At 43.3% G+C, this 19,932-nt stretch overlaps 1 protein-coding gene across 1 annotated transcript in view; it reads right to left on the bottom strand.

The window, feature by feature from the left end:
* The window catches only part of DSCAM (DS cell adhesion molecule), an 831,700-nt gene that overhangs the window by 43,993 nt on the left and 767,775 nt on the right, over positions 1-19,932 (bottom strand). Inside the window, exons 23-27 of the mRNA XM_028845317.2 lie at positions 18,394-18,557; positions 16,697-16,795; positions 12,963-13,151; positions 11,487-11,777; positions 7,617-7,793 (exon numbers count right to left, since the gene is read on the bottom strand). Coding sequence (XP_028701150.1) covers positions 7,617-7,793; positions 11,487-11,777; positions 12,963-13,151; positions 16,697-16,795; positions 18,394-18,557 — 920 coding nt within the window. The remainder of the gene's footprint in view (positions 1-7,616; positions 7,794-11,486; positions 11,778-12,962; positions 13,152-16,696; positions 16,796-18,393; positions 18,558-19,932) is intronic.

Below are 19,932 nucleotides of genomic sequence, written 5' to 3'. Positions count from 1 at the left end.
CCTCCTGCCTGCCTTCCTTCCTTCCTTCCTCCCTTCCTCCCTTCTTCCCTCCCGCCTTCCTCCCTTCCTCCCTTCCTTTCCTTCCTCCCTTCCTCCCTTCTTCCCTTCCTTTCCTTCCTCCCTTCCTCTCCTTCCTTTCCTTCCTCCCTTTCCTTCCTCCCTTCCTCCCTTCCTTCCTTTCCTTCCTCCCTTCCTCCCTTCCTTCCTTTCCTTCCTCCCTTCCTCCCTTCCTCCCTTCCTTCCTTCCTTTCCTTCCTCCCTTCCTCCCTTCCTTCCTTTCCTTCCTCCCTTCCTCCCTTCCTCCCTTCCTCTCCTTCCTTTCCTTCCTCCCTTTCCTTCCTCCCTTCCTCCCTTCCTCCCTTCCTTCCTTTCCTTCCTCCCTTCCTCCCTTCCTCCCTTCCTTCCTTCCTTTCCTTCCTTCCCTTCCTCCCTTCCTTCTTTTTATAATTCCTGGTCCACATTTTCTGATTCAAATAGCATTTCTCCTGGTACACATCAAGCAAAGCAGATGCTGAGCAGCTCTCCTGTCTACCTGCCATCTGTTAATATGAGAACATTGTTCACAGCCGTGTTCTTCTTGCACAAACACAGCTAAACAGCCCTTGCATTGCCTGTCACATTTTTTCCCACACATTTCAGATCAATCTGAGATTCAGACTTTGCGACATCTTTTCTAAAGCCCCTTGCTACTCCCACACATCCATCCTTGGCTCTGGGCTCCTCCCTTATCTGTTGGACTGGGAAATGATGGAGAAATGATAGCAGGCTAATCCAGTGATATTAAAATGTGGAATGAAGGCATTTCAAAAGACAACATTTGCTAACACTCTGAATGCTGCAAAGAGGGCTAAAAAATGATGGCTGAAAGGATAATGTGGAGATCAGAGAATAACTGGTCATCTGTCTTCAGGAAAGCAGTTACATTTGGGTGGCAAGTGGAAGGGGACTGTGAGAATTTGGGAGGAATTGAGAGGTAGTGTAGCTGACAGAATACTCTCAAGCATTCAGTGGAGAAAAGAATCAGAGAGGCAGTAGGTTGAAGATATGCAAGCTAGAAGGAATATGTATATGTCTCTCTCTATATACATAATGTATATATATTTAAAATATAATTAGGGGAAGGGTGAAGGGCAGTGAATATCGAGATACAAAATCAATAGACCAAGTATTTTGATGGGCAAACAAAATTATATAGTAGCTATTGATACTGTGTTAATACATCTTCTAATTCCAGGTATAATTGATAAACCTTTAGAGCTTACTTAATGTTGATGAGAAAACCTGTTTCTTACTTGAATATTCAAAATCCTACAGAAGTTTCAAGGCAAGAGGAGTGGGGTAGGGAGAGTGATCTGAACTCCCTTCTAGCTCTGCCTAGACTCATATGTGATTCTGGATAATTCTATAGCTGGCCTTCAGTTTTCATGTCAGAAAATGGGGCATCATGACTGGATGCGGTAGCCCACGCCTGTAATCCCAGCACTTCGGGAGGCTGAGGCAGGCAGATCACCTCAGGTTGGGAGTTCGAGATCAGCCTGACCAACTTGGAGAAACCCCATCTCTACTAAAAATACCAAATTAACTGGGCACGGTGGTGCATGGCCATAATCCCAGCTACTCGGGAGGCTGAGGCAGGAGAATTGCTTGAACCTGGGAGGTGGAGACTGTGGTGAGCCAAGATCATACCACTGCAAGCCAGCCTGGGCAAAAAGAGCAAAACTCTGTCTCAGAGAAAAAAAAAAAAAAAAAGAAAAGAAAGAAAATGGGGCATCATAATGGGCAGTTCATACTCAACCGTTTTGCACAGCTATTGAAAGACTAAGGCAAGATGGTGTATAGTGAAGTACTATGGAAAAGAAAGAGGAGCGAAACAATGGGAAACATTAGTAGCCTGTGGATTAGGACGTGGTTAGATCGAGTTTTGGGAAATGGCACCTCTGGTTGGATGTGGAGGCTCCCAGCTTGGCCTTGCCCAGTTCCTGTGTTCTGGTTGTAGACCACAGCTTGCATCCTGGTGATGTGCCTGGCATGAAGCTGCATATCAACGAGGCAGAGCATGCCACTGCATGGCATGGGAGAGTGCTCACCACGACCCCAGGTACTGCGACTGTGCAAAGCTTGAGAGGCTGAATTGCCTCACATTTTGCACACCCCAATTTTTCTTTAAAAAAGAGAGATTTTGTTTTATAGCCACAAGGCTATGTTTTAATGTCCGAAGTTCTAGTTACGTAAACTGGAAGATGCTTAGGTTAATATCTTTACTGGACAGTCACCTGCAGACACCCACAAAAAAACATTTGAGGGTAGCAGATTTTGACCTTATATTACCATCCATCAAAAGCTTTTATTTGTAGCCTCTCCCTCAACAGTCCCTGTCTTTCTGTGGAATTGAAATAGTCTCATAAAGTAGCTATTTTTGCAAGGGCTATAAACCTGCATTATGTTTTTACAAGATCCCAAATAGGACTTCCAATCATCACAATGCTCAGATGAAAGCTGATTTGAAAACTGTGGCAGACATATATTAAAAAAAGAAGGCCATATATACTGGTGATCTGAAAAAACTGCATGCACAGATACAGACAAAATAGAACACCCAGGCAAGGCGGAGCTCCAGGGCCCGGCTGAGACCCACAATCCCCTCCCGACTGCCCACTCCCTGGTCCCCCTCCACGGGCAGCCCTCGACTCCCCCTCACCCCCATGCTCTTTGCTTCCCGCTCTCAGATGCAGAGAGCCTTTTCTATTCAGTTTGCCATAACAAGTTTGATGTTTTCAAAGAATAATTTCATTAAGAAACCAAGACAGAAAGAAAGAGAGAGAGAGAGAAAGAGAGGAAGAGAAAGAGAAAAAAGGAGAGAGAAAGGGAAAGGAAGGAAAGGATGCGAAAGGAAGGGAAGGGAAAGGAAAGGAAGGGAAAGAAAAAAAAGAAAAAGAAAGACAGAAAGAAAGACAGAAAGAAAGAGAGAGAGAGAGAAAGAAAGAAAGAAAGAGAAAGAAAGAAAGGAAGGAAGGAAGAAAGAAAGAAAGAAAGAAAGAGAAAGAAAACACAAAGCACAGAACTAAAGAGTTTCAGGGTACAGGCTTCTAATGCCATCTTAGCCACACTTGGCAATGAAATCTCTAGGGTGCATGTGTGCTACTAATTCATTAACAATGTGGGCTTCCCACATTTAGGGTGGCTTTATGCATTAGTGCTGGGGCATCTACTAAGACTTTGAGTCTGTCTCAAGTCTAAGTGTCACTGGGCTCCTGGATGCACATTCCTGCTTTAGATGAGCAAAGTTCAAGTTACCTTTTGGTTTTCCAAATGAGGGGAGCTTTGGGCTCATTTGCAGAGCAGATAAATGTCCTGTTAGAACTCAGAAAATAACAATGATTCCTCATAACCTACCCCTTAATCTGCCTGCATAGCACCATGAACCCAGATCCTCTTTGGGAACGGTCTTCTAGAATTGATCAGTTTTGTAACAATCCATTTCAAAGCATCTTTAAAATAATAAACACATTTCCATTCAAGAAAAGCAAGACGCTTTGCCACAAAAGCATGGTCAAATGTGACATCCCTCACTGATTTTTATCTTTAGCTTATTTGAAGTCCTGCAGGTTGACCCACGCTAACTGGTGCCGAGTTAGCTTGTGCTTTCTTGCATAAATGCATACCAAAGGAGGAGGCTTTTAGAAAGACTGGAGTTGATTACTTGACATGGGATCACATTTTATAAGGTTGGGGCTGCCTGCATCTCAGGCCCAACCAGTGACTCACTCTATAACCTTGCACTTCAAAGGATCTAGAAGTTGAAGAAAAACCAGGGCACCATTAAAAGCAAAATGCAGCTCCTGAACTCCTGGATAAGGTTATAGATTTTAAAAAAATGTGGGCACTTGCAGGCAATTTAGAGTTTAGGAGGTCGCTATGCTCTAAAATTAGTAAAGTACTCAGGAAGAGAGAATATAGGTTGACTACACTGCTAGAGTCCCATTTTCTTTCTTTCTTTCTAAAATTTTACATAAAATAACATCATATTATATTCATCTAACTAGGTTACTTGTCTATACAGTAAAACATACTCAGCCTATAAACATTTTTGTAGTTTCTAGCAATTGAAAAATGTGATCAATTTCAACCATATAAAATTGATCTCACCTAATCACTCTAATTCACTGGGGATCCCTATAATATTTTTCTATAATTCAAATCTCCTTATTTCCATTTCTGATCCTGATAGATGGTTGCTCAGGCAATGCTGACATGTTACTAGAAATGTTGTCCTTACTTTTGACAATCAAAATACTCTGTCTGTAGAGTCTGTAAATATATTTAAACTTATTCTTCCACAGGCACAGAGTCTGTACCTCATGTGGGTTCGCTTGAAATTGGGTGATTCGACTAATGCAATCCGGATATTTAATACATAGGCACCTATTCCTTTAAACTCGGCAGCTGCAATTTCCCTCCATGAGTGAGTTGAAAATACTTTGAATTAGTAATGAACATTTCAGGGCCCTGCAGGGCTAAGAAACAAAGGTCTTTCTGGGGCAAGGCCTGACTTTTCATCGATTCCCCTTTATGACCCTCACCTCTGGCGCTGTCCTTTTATGGCAGTGCTTTGCACAGGTATGGAGATGAGTCTGCCCCTTGCAAGTCTTGACCCACTGCCACTACAATGTCACCTTTTATAGTTCTCAGAGTCTTAGAAATCTCTTCTCTCTCTAGGACCTAGCTAAACTCTTGTGATCAAATAGAAATGGTCGACAAGCAAATGTTACCAATAGTTTAAAAAAAGGTTCCATCTTGCACCTGGTAGATAATCTACAGTGGTTTGTCAAATTGCATTTATTGCAGTGTGTCTACATTAAAACTTGCCACTCAGAAGTGGTGTGAAATTGTGTACCCAATCCTTGGCATCCTGACTGCCCTCTTGTCAGATTCTTGATTTGAGAGCCTTTGTTAGCCACGTACAAAATGCGGAACTGCAGATACCTCTGTGCCACGGCAAGCTATTTTCTGAACTTCTTTGCTCCTCAACCTCTCTTAGGAATCTTTGCCCCAGCACTTATTTTCTTCCTACTGAAACCTTTGTGTTAGATTTACCTTTTCCCCAGAACAAAGAAAACAAACTGTTTCTGGGGAATGAAAGGCCATGTTCTCTGAGGTGACGGACTGCTGTCTTTACCAAGCCCAACTGCAAAACACTAGTGTCTAGAAGCAGAGAGACCAAGAATTAAAACGCCAGCCCCAGGATGTTTTCTGGAGAGAGCCCTTATACAGCAATAATTAAATCACAAAGAACTACTAAGAATTCAAATACAGGATGCATGGGTCATCATTTCAACCCAAAGGCCTCACTCAGTTAGAGTCCACAGCACGTTTATCTGGAAGCACTCTCAGCGACAGGAAATGCACTGCTGGGGGTGCTCAAGTTCAAAGGTAAATAGGAAAAATAAAATAATAGCTGGGAAGGATGGAGAGCGATAGGAATCAGGGAAAAGAAGACAAGCTGAATTTGGCAGAGGGTGTAGACTGATGAGAAGCATTACCTAGATGCTTAACTCTTGTGATTAAATCGAAATCATTAATAAGAAATATTTACTATTGGTTTTTAGAAATGTCATACAGACAACGTATAGCCTTCTAAATGCAAGTAGTTAGACATAGTTATCCAATGGTAACAAGGACAGACACCCTTGGTATCTCATAACAATTCTTCTAAAGTCCAGGCCACCGTGAACAAGGTTATGAAAACATCCTTTTTGTATTTTAGTGATGAACACTCATGAAATGAACGGAATTCAACACGGTCCATGTTGTATGGAACTTCTCACCATAATGGGCTGTGTTATATACTTGTAGTTCTATTTTACTTAGCACTGAGGTGGCCTCCCTTTCCCTCTCCACCTGGGATTAATCTGTCCTTCTTTTTCACTGATGTAGGCCTTCTTTGAAGCCCTATTTCTGTATTCATGACAGTTTTGTTCTTTTACTGGTAGCTGCTATGGGTCTACCTCCTACCTTAAACCCAGAGTTCAGAAAGCTCTTTCTTTTCATCTTTGCATATTAAGCACCTAGCATTCACTCAAGTAATGTCTGCAAAATTAAAAGATAATTGGTTCGCACAATTGAGAAAGAACATTTCAAGGAGACTGATGTTTACCTGAATTAATTGGGCTGCAGGAGATTTACATGGACAGATTCTTTTTTTTTTTTTTTTTTTTTGAGACGGAGTCTCGCTCTGCCGCCCAGGCTGGAGTGCAGTGGCCGGATCTCAGCTCACTGCAGGCTCCGCCTCCCGGGTTCACGCAATTCTCCTGCCTCAGCCTCCCCAGTAGCTGGGACTACAGGCGCCCGCCACCTCGCCCGGCTAGTTTTTTTTGTATTTTTTAGTAGAGACGGGGTTTCACCGTGTCAGCCAGGATGGTCTCGATCTCCTGACCTCGTGATCCGCCCGCCTCGGCCTCCCAAAGTGCTGGGATTACAGGCTTGAGCCACCGCGCCCGGCCCATGGACAGATTCTTAATTGTACAGATGAAGTACAATGTACTTCGAAACTGTAACTTGTTGGCAGAGCAAAAGCAAGTTGATCGTAAAATGTACTAGAATTCCATAAAAAGGGGTGCTTTGGATAAGTGAAGACAGGTGAAAATATTACCACGTTCTCTGCTCTAAGTGGATTATGGTCAAATGAAGTATTTACAGAAGACGTCATTGTTTTCTAAATGTATCAGTAAAGTTTGGGATACGTTTTGAGGAGACAGTGCTTCCAGATTTGTATTTTGAACATAACTTTGAAACATACACAGGACGCTGCATAGAAGTATCCCACACTACACTGATATTAAAATGAAAATACCTTGTAATGCACTTTACCGAAAAAGCGGCTTGGTTAAATACCCTCACCGGTAAAGGGCAAAGGACCTGGGAACACTTCTGCACAGTTTCATATTTGAAATAACTCCTTGTCCTCACATTGCAGAGCAAGGGCAAGTAAGGGCTCTTGGCCAGAAGCTGAGAACAGCCTCATCACACAGAACGACATGGGGCTGGACATTATAATCATGGTGTCTGTTCACAATGGAGCTCATCTGGCCTGGCTTCTCCAGCCTTCATTAGTTTTTTGCTTCATTAGAGTGAAACTCTTACACCAGGCTTCAGATCCCATTTCTAATTTGGGATGGCATGTGTCGTCTGCTTCACAATGCTTCACCAGTACCCTAAGCCCTCAATTTCTACTTCCAGTCAGTCAAATAATTCTCATTCCTGGAGCAAATCTGATAGATCTTTTCATAGAAAGCCATAATTGGTGGCTTTGCTGGACCCACTGAAAATTAAAGAGACTAGAGTTAAAAAATTAATTTTCCTTGCCCACCAACAGCTAGGATTTAGGGGACGGGCTGGTTTTCGCCTGATTTCTGACTGAGCTAGGAACATTCTTATTGTTCTTCCCTGAGGCTCTGCAGTGTCGCTGAAGGAACATCAGAGAACCAGGCAGTGGGGGGACCTGGGTCAGAGAAGGAAGAGTCACTCCCTTTTGAGGTTTGTTCTCCAGCTGGCATCTCTCCCGGTGGCTGCAGAGCAGCAGGGGACATGCGGAGGTGGACAGCAGGGTCTAGACCTACCTCGCAGCCTCTTCAGCCTCTGCTCCCGCCTCCTCCTCCGCACAACCAGCAGGAGCACGAACAGCAGCAAGACCCCCACCAGGATACAGGAGATGGTCACCAGCATCTTGAGCCCCTCGTTGGTCGTCAGCCCTTCTTCGCTTTGGACAACTGATTTAATGAGTGGAGGAATTGTACCTGAAAGCAGGGCCACGGTGTTAGATGGCTATTAATGAAGACGGCATGGTGGAGCTTTTAGGGATGATAGGTTATAAAAATCGTGGTGTGATCCTAGGGTGTCGGAGGTGATGAAAAATGAAAAGAACTCTTTTTCTAGGCCCTGGCTCACTTATTTTCGTATTTATTTCCCTCCCTCTGCCTGAATTTCCAACTTATTCTATAGCGCACATTTGAAAAGGACTTCCTTTTGCGACACACTACTGAGCGCAGGCACTTGAAAGCATGAGGCCCAGGCTCGGTGCTGACAAAAGCCACATGCATCTACCCAGAATTAAGTGTTCCCTTGACTGTCACCCACACTACAACTGATAGAGACTACTTGAAAAAACTGCACATCAAAGAATGAACAAAAGGTTGGGCAAATGGACAGAAGCACATGTGCAGGGAGAGGGTCCTAGATACACTCGCATAAAGCTTAAATCCCTTGTGATTAGGTTATTTGTGGGCTTTTGTCACAGGTGTAAGACCAAATCTACTTCAACAGCTGCCATCTAAGAGTACAAGAGCTACAGACAACTTTTCAAAGGGGACCCATCCAGGTTTCTAAAGGAGCCTACTTTTGATCTGGCATTATTAAATAGTGCTACAAAATCCAGATTATTTCGAGTTACAAGGAAACACTGAAGGAAAATGAACTCTGAGCTATCTTAAGCTGCCTTCTATCTAGATGCTCAGTACAATGGATGCAGAGATCTAAACACAGGCATCCACCTTTTATGGGGTATGTATTTTGCTACCCTCCATTATGTAAGATGCTCCACCCCACTGCACTTTCCATATACAGCAAGGGCCAGAAAGTCAGCACTTCAGGAAAAGAGAATGCAAAAATAATATAATTTCTCTCCCAGCAAAATGGTCTTTATCCCGCATTTAGTGAGCAGAGCAGGGATAATGGAATCCTCGTTCCTCTGAGATCTCCGCTAAAGCCAAGAAGACTGTTTTTCCAACTTCAAAGTGTTTTTGTGAAAACCCAAGTCTCCAAATGCTTAGAAATTCAGGGAAGAGGCACTTACAGGATGCCCATAAGGATGGGTCTGCAAAACCAAGACAACACAAGGACAAGCAGAAACATTTGGCTAAGGAAATGGCAGAAGAAAGAGTGAGATCGATAAATGGAGGACTCTGAAACCTGAGTGATATGAATGTAGGCTGTCCATCTTGGTTTTCTCAAGATAAAAAAGTTCTTCAGGCAGATGTGACAATAGAGATATTAAAGCTATCTATTCATAAGTTTGGTCCAAAGAAATCTGTAATCTCTTTCAAGGAAAATATAAATATGCAGTCTTATTTCTTACTGTCATAAAGTCATTTCATATTTCCAAAATGTAAAGGTAGCTTGCAGGATTTTTCAAAATTTGGGATCTTAAAGTGAGAAAATGATATGTTTTCTTAGAAGACAAACATTTAAAATCCGCAGAGCACTTTGTGAATTAGAATCACAGTTTCAAATTCTACATGAGTAGTTTTCTAATTAAATCATGAGCTGTGAGCATATCATCAGTGTGCACATTTAAGCTGGGTGCCCAGGCATCTGCACATATTATAGAGAAGCTGGGGACCAGAAAGTGAATATTGTAAGACAATGATCTAAAGCAAAAAAGATACTTACTACTCAAATGTGTGCTGGTTAACAGAGGATTTTGATGAACCCTTAAATGCTAAGTAAAGTGGCTGGTAAGTGTCAAAGTTCTTTACTTTGTAAGATCAAATAATTCAGCCACATTATGGGGAGAGGCCAGCTTGGAAGTTCTCCTCTCTCTGTGGGTGATGCTTTGTGATGGGGCCACCTTTGAATGAAGTCACTCGAGTGAGGGCTATGAAATTAGAGAGAGGCAGCCCATGAAAAGCATCAGCCCCTGAAGAGAAAAGTTGTTGTCTGGGAGGGCATAGGCTATTCTGGGGCCATAGGACAGAGCCCCTGCAGAGGCTAGGGACCCCGGCTGGTGTAACCAACACTAGAAGAACTTTCTACAAGCTCAAGGTCTTCCTACAGCCCTGAGACCCAGGCCAGAAGTGCCAGGAAGACCCTGGGCTCTGGCGGAGGAGGGTGTTGTGGAAAAATGACCTTGGACAGGAGATTTGGGGTAGGTCTGCTCTGTGTGCGAAGCAGGAAGAGCCAGTTCTGCACCATCCGGACATTATAGGAGAAATTGATCAGATGAAAATCCCAGGCAACTTCACCTCATTAGCTCCTTGTGGTCATTTCTGTGGGTCCTTAGTTTCACAGACACTCTTCTTAGGATGGCATAAACTGTGCTCCAAGGAGCTACTTGCTGGAGCTGTAATAAAGCGGCCTCCTGAATGCACGAAGTAGAGGAAGAATCACTCTTCCAGAGGGCAACCTTTCTCTTCAAGGGCTGATGCTTTTCATGGGTTGCCTCTGTCTAATTTCACAGCCCTTAGTTTTGAGTGACTTCATTGAAAGATGTCTCCTCACAAAGCATCACCCACAGGTAGAGGAGTACTTCCAACTTGGTCTTGGTTTGGCTAACTGTCAATAAAGGGTTTCGGTGTTTCTTGGTTAAGTCGTTCAACACTGTGGTCTAGCCTGACCAACAGAAGATGAACAGAAGGCTCTGAGGAGAGTTGCGCTGGAGTTCCAATTCATCCTGATGCATTGCTGCCATTTTTACCTTGCAATCAGAGCACCTAACTCAATCCTTGCTGTTCCCCTAGTGAGAAATCAGCATCAACGCGCTGCTACCGGGACCTTCTAAAGTTCTCCTACTAAGTTACAGTCAAGGACACACTCCCTTTCAGCTTTGCTGGGCTTAGCATTTGTTCAGTTAGCAATAAATGGCCCTTGATACCAGAAAAAATGAGTGAGATTTTCAACCATTTATTTTTGGTTAACTAATGTCAAGAGACACCTCACCTAGTTTTTGGAAAGTAAATGCAAGTGGCAAGTGTGTGTGAGTTTGTGTGTGTGCACGTGTTCATGGATTTCTATTATCCTATTTCCATCGGTGACCCTGCTCCTGCCCAGAGACTAACATAAGCTCCTTTACCATGGCAAATTGTTTTCGCACATGCAGTTTAAGGGCATAATGAGTGCAAAAAAGAAAGTTGTTATGTGGATTGGGATGAGGTGGGGAAAGGGGTGGGAGACAACAAACGCAATGTTAGCTCATAGACATCAACACAAGCACAGAACCACATGGTCAAGAGTCCTTCAGCCCTGAGAGAAATCACTCCTGCCCCATGACTCCCCACTGAGACTCCATCAGTGTCCATCAGTGTGGGCACACAGCTTACGACACTTCCTGATGATGGCAACGGCTTTGGTGACTGCTGTGTTTCAGGAATGCTGGGTTATCTTTGTCTTGGAAACTCTCCCTCACTAAAACTGGCTTCTCCCCGAGGACCCTGTGCTCTGACACCCTTCTTGTTCTATCTCTCCTATGCTCTCACACTTGCAGAATCCAAGCCTCATTTCATTTGAGTCTCTTATTTCTGGACACACAGTGATGGTCATCTGGATATAATGAACTAGGGAGCCCCAGACAGAGTTCACTGAATCCCCAAAGCCTAATGGGCTCCATGGGCACTGGTCACACTATGGCAAAGATGATGTTCGATGGGAAAGGGGCAGGGCCCACGTGCACATTCCCCAAGACACAAACAGGAGGGCCACGAAGCCAGCCAGCTTACTGCCGTCGTAGTTCAGCGTGGCGAAGTTGGCCTGCTTCTCCGCGCAGCCAGCGCTGTTGCACACCCGCATCTGCAGCTCATACCAGGTGGCTTCCTGCAGGTCATACAGGATGTAGGACTTGGAGAGAGAGGTCCTCTGAGCTGTGGTCCAAACCGTGGTCCCAAAGGGCCTGTACTCCAGTGTGAAGGAGGTGATGGGGCAGCCGCCGTCATTCCAGCCAATGAGGTTCAGCCTCACGCGCGTGGTGTTGATGCTGGCAAACAGCTCCTGCTCCTTTGAGAACTGGGGCTCTGCGGGAGAAGGCACATGGAGGTCAGCTCACAGGACACATGGGGAGGCCATCAGCGTCTTCACGCACTTCCCTCAGACTGCTTCCTCCAGCGAGGCCAGGAGCTCAGTTCAAGTCTGGCTCACAGGCACTGGCAACTTGTCCCATTAATAGAGACTTTATGGACCAACAGGCTTTCTCCAACTGTAATGACCTGGGTGTGTGAGGGAAAATTGCACGGGCGGAGGTTATTTTGGGGTATCTTAGAGTTCCCTAAAGAACAATGCGACGTTCACGTATGGGTTTCCTTCTGTGGTTTGCACTGCAGTGGGCTGGGCTGACCTTTTTCCATCCTCATGTGATGAACCTGACTCAAGAGAAGACAGAGTTGGATTTGGGAAGCACCAACAGATTTTCCTCCACAACTAAACACTTGGTCTTGGAGCCCAGGGACCTAATGGATATATTTCTGCATAAATCAATCCCAGATCATTTGACCTCTTACCACTTGTTACTCAAAACTGTGGCACCGGGCACAAATAATACCCTTGCCATCTCATTACTCGCTCTCCTGCCATCTGACCCCACCCCACCTGATAGGACTCCCATGGGAGGGAAGCCTGCAGAGACATCTCCTCACCTTCTCCCTTTGCTCACACAGAGCTGCATCACCCCTCCTTCCTTCTGGAGTTCCTGGGACAAAACCTCTTTCTCTGAATATCATTTCTTTGGGGTTCATCTCCTTGAAAGTCCACATTTTAGATTAAAAAAAATGCAACTCATTTTGAAATGTTAACAATTTACCCATCATTTTCCCTCTGAAAAGCAGGGGCTATGTGGCAATGCGGAAATGATAGGAAGGTGGGGGTATGGGCTGGCTAAGGGAGAATGGGGCCTCAAAACGGCTGACAGGGCAAGTGTCACGCTTCATGGCTGTACAGCCTTGGCACCTCACGTTCACCACGCTCTTGATTTTCAAACGACATTCTTCTCTTTAACTGCAAATGAAACAATAAAAGAGAGGACCAGAACACTCTGGAAGGTCCAGCTGTCCCTCTCATTATGCTGTGGCACTGCTGAAGCCATCTGAGGAATGACAAAGTTCAAACACATAAACATAAAACATGATGGATCTTTTATGACTCCAATCTCCCCTTCTGGCTGGGAAAATGGAGGATATTTAGAAGCGACGAGAAGGCACACCTACCTTTTCCTAAGGTCTTTGCTTCTATGATTTCACTTATACGCCCTGGGCCCACTCCGTTTTGGGCTGTCAGTGTGAACTTATACCAAGTCCCACATTTGAGATTTTCCAAGCGGTAGGAACGTTCGCTGGGGCTGATTGGAAAACTCCCCCACTGCTCACTGTTGTCCTCAGAGTACTGCAGTATGTATCCTGCAGAGAATGAGAAAGACTCACATAGCACTGTTTGCTTTCTACGGGAAGTGGGTTGACGTTTGCATTTTGTGTGTGTAATAGAATGAACGTTCTCAGAACTGAAGAATCTTCAGAAGGAACATTTTCACTCTTTCTGACTCCAGGAAATTTAACCCAGCCTGGGAGAAGCGCCATGATGTATTGATTAGTGAGTCATTTGGGCCACACCAGACATTATCACTGCAAAGTATTGCTGGATAGTGTGGTCAAAATTAAACCACTTTTCTGCTCATTCTTTTCTAAAAGCCATATTGGGCAGCAGGGAATACTAAGTTGCTCAGTATCTGCCCCTCAGATCTTATGTGCCTGAATCCTTGAGTGCAGACGTAGGCTGAAGCTGAGTTATTTTTGCAAGACCTGAATCTCTGGGAAAGGGACACGTTATCAATGGGAGTAGAGATTTCCTCAACTGCCTCACTTCTCATGCACTCCTGGTCTCACAATCCATAGACACTAGGAGAAACAACTCCAAGTCTTGCAGCCATCCCAATATTCTGACAGTAACCTGGCTTCTCTTTAGTTTGAAAAATTCCTCCAACAATTCATTCCTCCACAGGACCACTGCCTCTACTTTTACAACTACTAACGATGACTGTCCACTCTTGAGCACTCACTCCATGCCAAGCCCTGTCCTAAGCCCTTTGCTTACAGGATTTCTGCAAGTCTATGGAACAGTGATGACTCTCCCACACTGAGATCCAGAGCAGCTAAGTGGTGAGTCCCACGTGCAGAAAGGAGGACACAGACCCTTCAGTCAGCCTGAAGCCCATGCTCTTCACCCCCGTGAATGCTGAAATATTCTTCCTGTTAGCTCCTTCATCCCTGTTATCTACAGCCGTGTTCCTTCTCCACCCTGGCTAGCTGGCCTGGAATATGGCGTCTTTGCAACAACGGGTTGGTACCTTCTATTCCTGTCCTGTGGAGCTCCATTTTAATTTAAAAAAAACCATTTTTTTCCCTGCACACTACAGTGTCTCCTAAACCCAAATGGGCAGGTTTGCTGATTTCCACACTCATCTCTGATGCCTCCTTCCGAGGTCACGGTCAGTGTCTTCCCTACTCCTTTCAGCCTTCCCTCCCCACTGGACTTCTGGAGCCGTAGGGTCCCTGCTCCTTCCTGAGCCTTTGTGTTCCTCATCTGACCTCCGCAAAGCTCCTTCAGTACCTGACAGGTGATATCTGTGCACCTGCTCCCAGCCACATCCCAGCCTGTATTCCAGCTGCCCTACACATTATAGGGATTCCGCTTTCCTCCCACTTTCCACCCTTGAAGTCACCTCAAAAAACTCCCCTAATCCTTGGTGATAGGCCTGTATAGTTCCCTGTCCCCTGCTATCATCCTCAGTGCCATCAGTGTCCATCAGTGTGGGCACACAACTTACGACACCTCCTGATGATGGCAACGGCTTTGGCCACTATGGTGTTTCAGGAATGTTGGGTTATCTTTGTCTCGGAAACTCTCCCTCACTAAAACTGGCTTTATCCCGAGGACCCTGTGCTCTGACACCCCTCTTATTCTACCTCTCCCATGCTCTCACACTTGCAGAATCCAAGCCTCATTTCATTTGAGCCCATCCCCAGATGCCCCCCGTTTTTTTCCTATAAGAAGGTTCTCTAGTCAGCCTGGAACCTTTGGTAGGCCGTTTCAACAAGGAGCCTCGTTTCTCCCACTCTTTAGACTTCTGGTCATGCTTATGTTACTGGTAATCTGTGATCCACTTTTCTTCCCAGCTGTCCAGAATCATTTAAGAAAGTCATTAGGCCAAGTGTGGTGGCTCAGGACTGTAATCCCGGCACTTTGGGAGGCCAAGGCACGTGAATCACGAAGTCAGGAGATTGAGACCATCCTGGCTAACATGGTGAAACCCCGTCTCTACTAAAAATAAGAAAAATCAGCTGGATGTGGTGACGCATGCCTGTAGTCCCAGCTACGTGGGAGGCTGAGGCAGGAGAATCACTTGAACCCAGGAGACAGAGGTTGCAGTGAGCCTAGATCACACCGCTGCACTCCAGCCTGGGCGACAGAGTGAGACTCCATCTCAAACAAAACAAAACAAAACAAAACAAAACAAAACAGAAGAGAAAGTCATTAAACTGTGATAATTGTGACTCCTACAATTTGTGCTGTGCATCTGCAGCTGGGTCCTTGTAGCTTCTTGGCAATGACTTTTTTCATCTATTAATGACTCCCTGTGCATTCCACAAGGCAGCTGTTACAAACCTATCCCATGATCCTCAAATCCACAGACACATCCTCACCACTATTTAAAAAAAAAATCACCTCACTTTTTCTTTCCTGAAAAAAAAAAATGAAAAGAAAGAAAGATCTTCCCTTCACCCATTGGAATGCTGATAAAAGTCTAACAACTGGTCTTGGAGAGGAGAAAAAAGGCTCTTATTTGTAGCATTTCTGATTTCCATGGTGAGGGAATGTTCTTAGGATGGCTGTGGCTACTGAGTGCAAAGCTGGGAAGGTATAGGGCACTTCACTCTTGGAGCTGGAAGGAGCTGATCCAGCACACCACTGAAGTCACTCTGAATTGCTCCTGACTTCTGGTTTACTTCCCAGCCTTCCTTCTCTCTCAGAAGAAAGGGTGTTCTCTGCCTTAGGAAGTCTAAGCCCCTATTCTCTCTCCCCAGCCCTGGGACCTCTTTTATGGCTCAGGCCCTCTTTCCTGTGTATCTTCTGTCTCTAGCTTAACTCCACCTACACTAGAACGATCATGCTCACTCCTTCCATATAAACCTCATTTAGGCTGCGTGTGGTGGCTCACGCCTGTAAGCCCAGTACTTTGGGAGGCCGAGGTGGGCAGATCACCTGAGGTCAGGAGTTCGAGACCAGCCTGGCCAACGTGGCAAAACCCCATCTCTAGTAAAAATACAAAAAACTAGCTGGGCGCAGTGGTGCGTGTCTGTAATCCCAGCTACTTGGGAGGTTGAGGCAGAAGAATCCCTTGAACCGGAGAAGTGGAGGTTGCAGTGAGCCAAGATAGTGCCATTGCACTCCAGCCTGGGTGACAGAGTGAGACTCCATCTCAAAAAAACAAAACCTTGTTTATATACCTCAACTGTGAACTAATTGCAAAGGCTTTGTGCAAATAGATTGTTTTACATGTACACTTTAGGTCTTCTGTCTTTTATTACTTTCTAAGTCAGGACAGTACGTATGGTTACATAAATGAATGACATTGTGTTGACAAAATAAAAAAGAAACAGTATTTAGAATCTCAAAAAAGAGATGTCTAAATTTCTTTTTTCTTTCTTTCTTGCAACTGTTGATATTTCACTCTGTGAATAAGCATCCTTGGATGAATGATTTGAGTTTCAACACATGTCCTAAAAATAGATGTATGGTTTCTGTCGTAGGTTATGGAGGGACTGTTTATAGTATTTTTTGGGGAGAAAAAACTAACATATACCAGTCATTTGCTGAAGATGTGTCACTTATTGGCGTGTGGATCACACAACTAATCAACTCTTGTGTACAATCTCTATCTTATTACCTCTGATGGAGCTGCCCCCGTTGTCTCCAGGGAGCCAAGAAAGGGTGATGGAGGAAGACGTGGTCTTGGAGACTGTAAGCCGAGGCTGATCTGGTGGAACTAGAGAGGAAACAGTTTTTAGAAAACAAGAATTAGTTTTTTTCACATCTTTAATTTTCCTGAACAGTCATTTACCAACTCATTTTTAACAGCCACTTATTAAATAAGTGTTTTAGATTGCCAAAATAAGCAATTCACTTCTGTCAAAATGTCTATTTAGTTGATATCCTGGGCTAAAGAGATAGAACAGAGTGAATCTATTATTTTTTAAAAAAATCAGCCACATTTCTTCTTGGATTCATATCTAACGCATTTCCTCACTAGTTCCTTGACTGTCTGAGTTATTCATCACTAATTGAAATCTTTAAACTTACTAAGTATACATGCCTCATTTTACTATGAATTTCTGCCATGAAATTTAAATGGAAAAGATAAATGGCATCCACTTAGCAGTTCTGTTCTTCTCAGGATGGGAAAGGGGAAGGAGGAAAAGTAGCTAGTGGGAAAAAGAACTGGAAAAATCTTCACTTTCTAAGCTATTCCTCCAAGATGCAACACACACGCGCGCACACACACACACACACACGCGCACACACACACACACACACCCCTCTGAAAATCAAAAGCAGGCCTTTGAACTGCAGAACATGAACTGGTCTCTCTTACAAGGCTTGTAGAATACATACTGGTAAATAAGTCTGGACCGGTTCTGAGGACAGAAACACTAAATTCAGAATCAGGTTATCCAAATCATATAGAAAGCCTCATATAAAGCTTCATATAAAATTCCCTTCTCTTTTCCTCCGAGAGAAGCCTGATATATTGGCCTATCTCTTTAGAGTCATAATATAGTGCCTGTCTTCCAAAATGCCCTCGAATTATCCTGACTTCAATTAACTTGAAATTCAAGATCAATTTTGCAATATTTTTAGAAATATAGTCCTTTTCCTTTCCTTCCATCCCACTGAGAACAGTATTGATTTTACTTTTACTTGCTGTAATCTATTAATGCGACAACACCTAAATCCAAAGAGGCACACACTTTGATTTTTCTACTAATAAAATATTGCTGTGCATACAAATCTGAACTCAATCAGTTATTGATCGGGATTTACACAAAATTTTAATATGATAATCTTTTGAAGTTGTGCACATTTTGTGTATGATATCAAGAAAAATACTTAGTATTAAATACATAGCTAAATATTATAGAAATCTAGTTAGAGGTCCAGTCACTGTCATTTTATAAAATACACTGCATATAAAAATTGAGCTAATTAGCATACGAAAAAGACCACAATTCAGACTTGTTTTTTGTTTGTGTTTTCTGGGGATACACTTACACATATGTAAACAGTGTAATTAATGGAAATTAAGAAGGACTTTTTTAGACATGCACGCATAAAGAAAAAAGAGACTAGGCATTCTGTATGCAAAGATGTTTTGTATCTTGGTATTTCTGAGGCTGTGAATGCTTTTTATTTTCTTTGATTTGTTTAATTATATTTTGCAAAATGAACATGTGGTTGTTTTCTGTAATATGAAAACAGAGATTAGCTCTTTATAAGGGCTGATTTTAAAATGTGTTCAATGTTACCCTTTGCATACAAAGTGTACATGTAAAAGATATCATTAAAAAGAGTCCTCAGATGCTGTACCTTGTACTTGTAGGTTTAAAATAATTTCATCAGATCCCCAGTTGTTGTTGGCAATGCAGCTGTAATAGCCAGAGTCTTCTGCTTTCACCGTGCGAATAATGAAGCTTCCGTTGCTAAAGATGCTCCTCCGCCCATCAATCGTTACTAGACTGGGTGTCCCGTTACTGCCTCACAGGAAGAAAAATGCACAGATTAAAGAAATTACAATCCAAATTAGCTGAGGTTGGGGAAAAGCATAAAGACTCTCTGTGAAGCAAACAACACGTTTGAAAGCTTCATATTTCTTGCATTATGAAAGAACTAAATATGATTACATAATGAAAACAATCAATAGCTGTGTAGCTGAAGGTTTCCTTTGTAAAAAATGTTATGTTGAAGACGAGATCTGCATCAAGGGCCCAGATTCTGGCTCAAGTCAATGGGCTCCTCATCCATGCCACAGACTGATGGGTCCTTCTTTACTCCATTCTGTGGGCACTGGAGATCTCCTCATTTTGGCAATTCTGGGAATTTCTTCTGTAGGCAGAAGCGCCAGTTTGAACAAATCATATAGGTGAAACTAAACCTTGGGATCATTTTTAGATTCACTGCAAGTCACAATTATTCATGATTTTGGCATGAAAAATGACATGTGATATCTCAAGAGGGTGATGAGTTTACCCCAGTATAAAAAGAACTGCGTGGCCATCATAACCACTGCTCCGGTGGCAGATTGTCCAGTCCTCTGGGGTCATTCGCACAATAGGCAGAATGCCAGCTTGACCTTGGGAGCTACATATTTCATTTGGATGAACCAACTTTAAATGCATGAGAAAAGTGGTCACTAAACCAAGCCATTATTATTTCTACAGTTTGGTCACTACACCAAGCCATTATTTCTATAGTTTATGCCTTCTAAGTGCTTTTGCTTGAAACTAGGCTTTCTCAGAAGAAAATAGAAATATCACATTTCTATGCTCATAAATGAATTTTCAACCCTTTACTTATATCCTAATTTCTTCTCCTGAATAGAGATAAAGCACTTTAAAAAGTTATATGGACAGACCACATCTCACTCACTCTCTCCCTCTATCTTGGCTCCTATTATTTTAATAATTACTATTGAGTATGGAGAACCAGATTTTAAATGAGCAAAGTCCTAATGTACTCCATTTCTTAAAGTCCTTTCTCAGGGTATTTGAGTTATGGTTAGTTCGCTAACTTTAAAGAAGAAGAGATAGGTGTTAAGTCACACAATAACCTTGGGTACATTCATCTCAGTTACATGGACAATTTATCTGAGAGGGTACAGCAAACGTCCACAATAATTGAGTTGGTTCGACTATTTTCCTTGCAAGCATTCTTTCATGAATTAAAAGGCTCTGAATTAACAGAGGGTTGATACAATAAATCAGACCCTTTCAGTGCTAAAGCCGAGATTTCTTCCCTGCCCTCATCTCAGAAGAATTGGTAGGTTTCCTTGAGTTTTCACTAATATAAACAAACACAAAATTAGAAGACCACTAGACCCAACCTAAGTATGTCAGATGTAATCTCTTA

This window comes from Macaca mulatta, chromosome 3 (genome assembly GCF_049350105.2).
Source record: "Macaca mulatta isolate MMU2019108-1 chromosome 3, T2T-MMU8v2.0, whole genome shotgun sequence".
In the NCBI taxonomy this organism is placed as follows: Eukaryota; Metazoa; Chordata; class Mammalia; order Primates; family Cercopithecidae; genus Macaca; species Macaca mulatta.
This window is presented reverse-complemented; position numbering and strand designations above follow the sequence as displayed.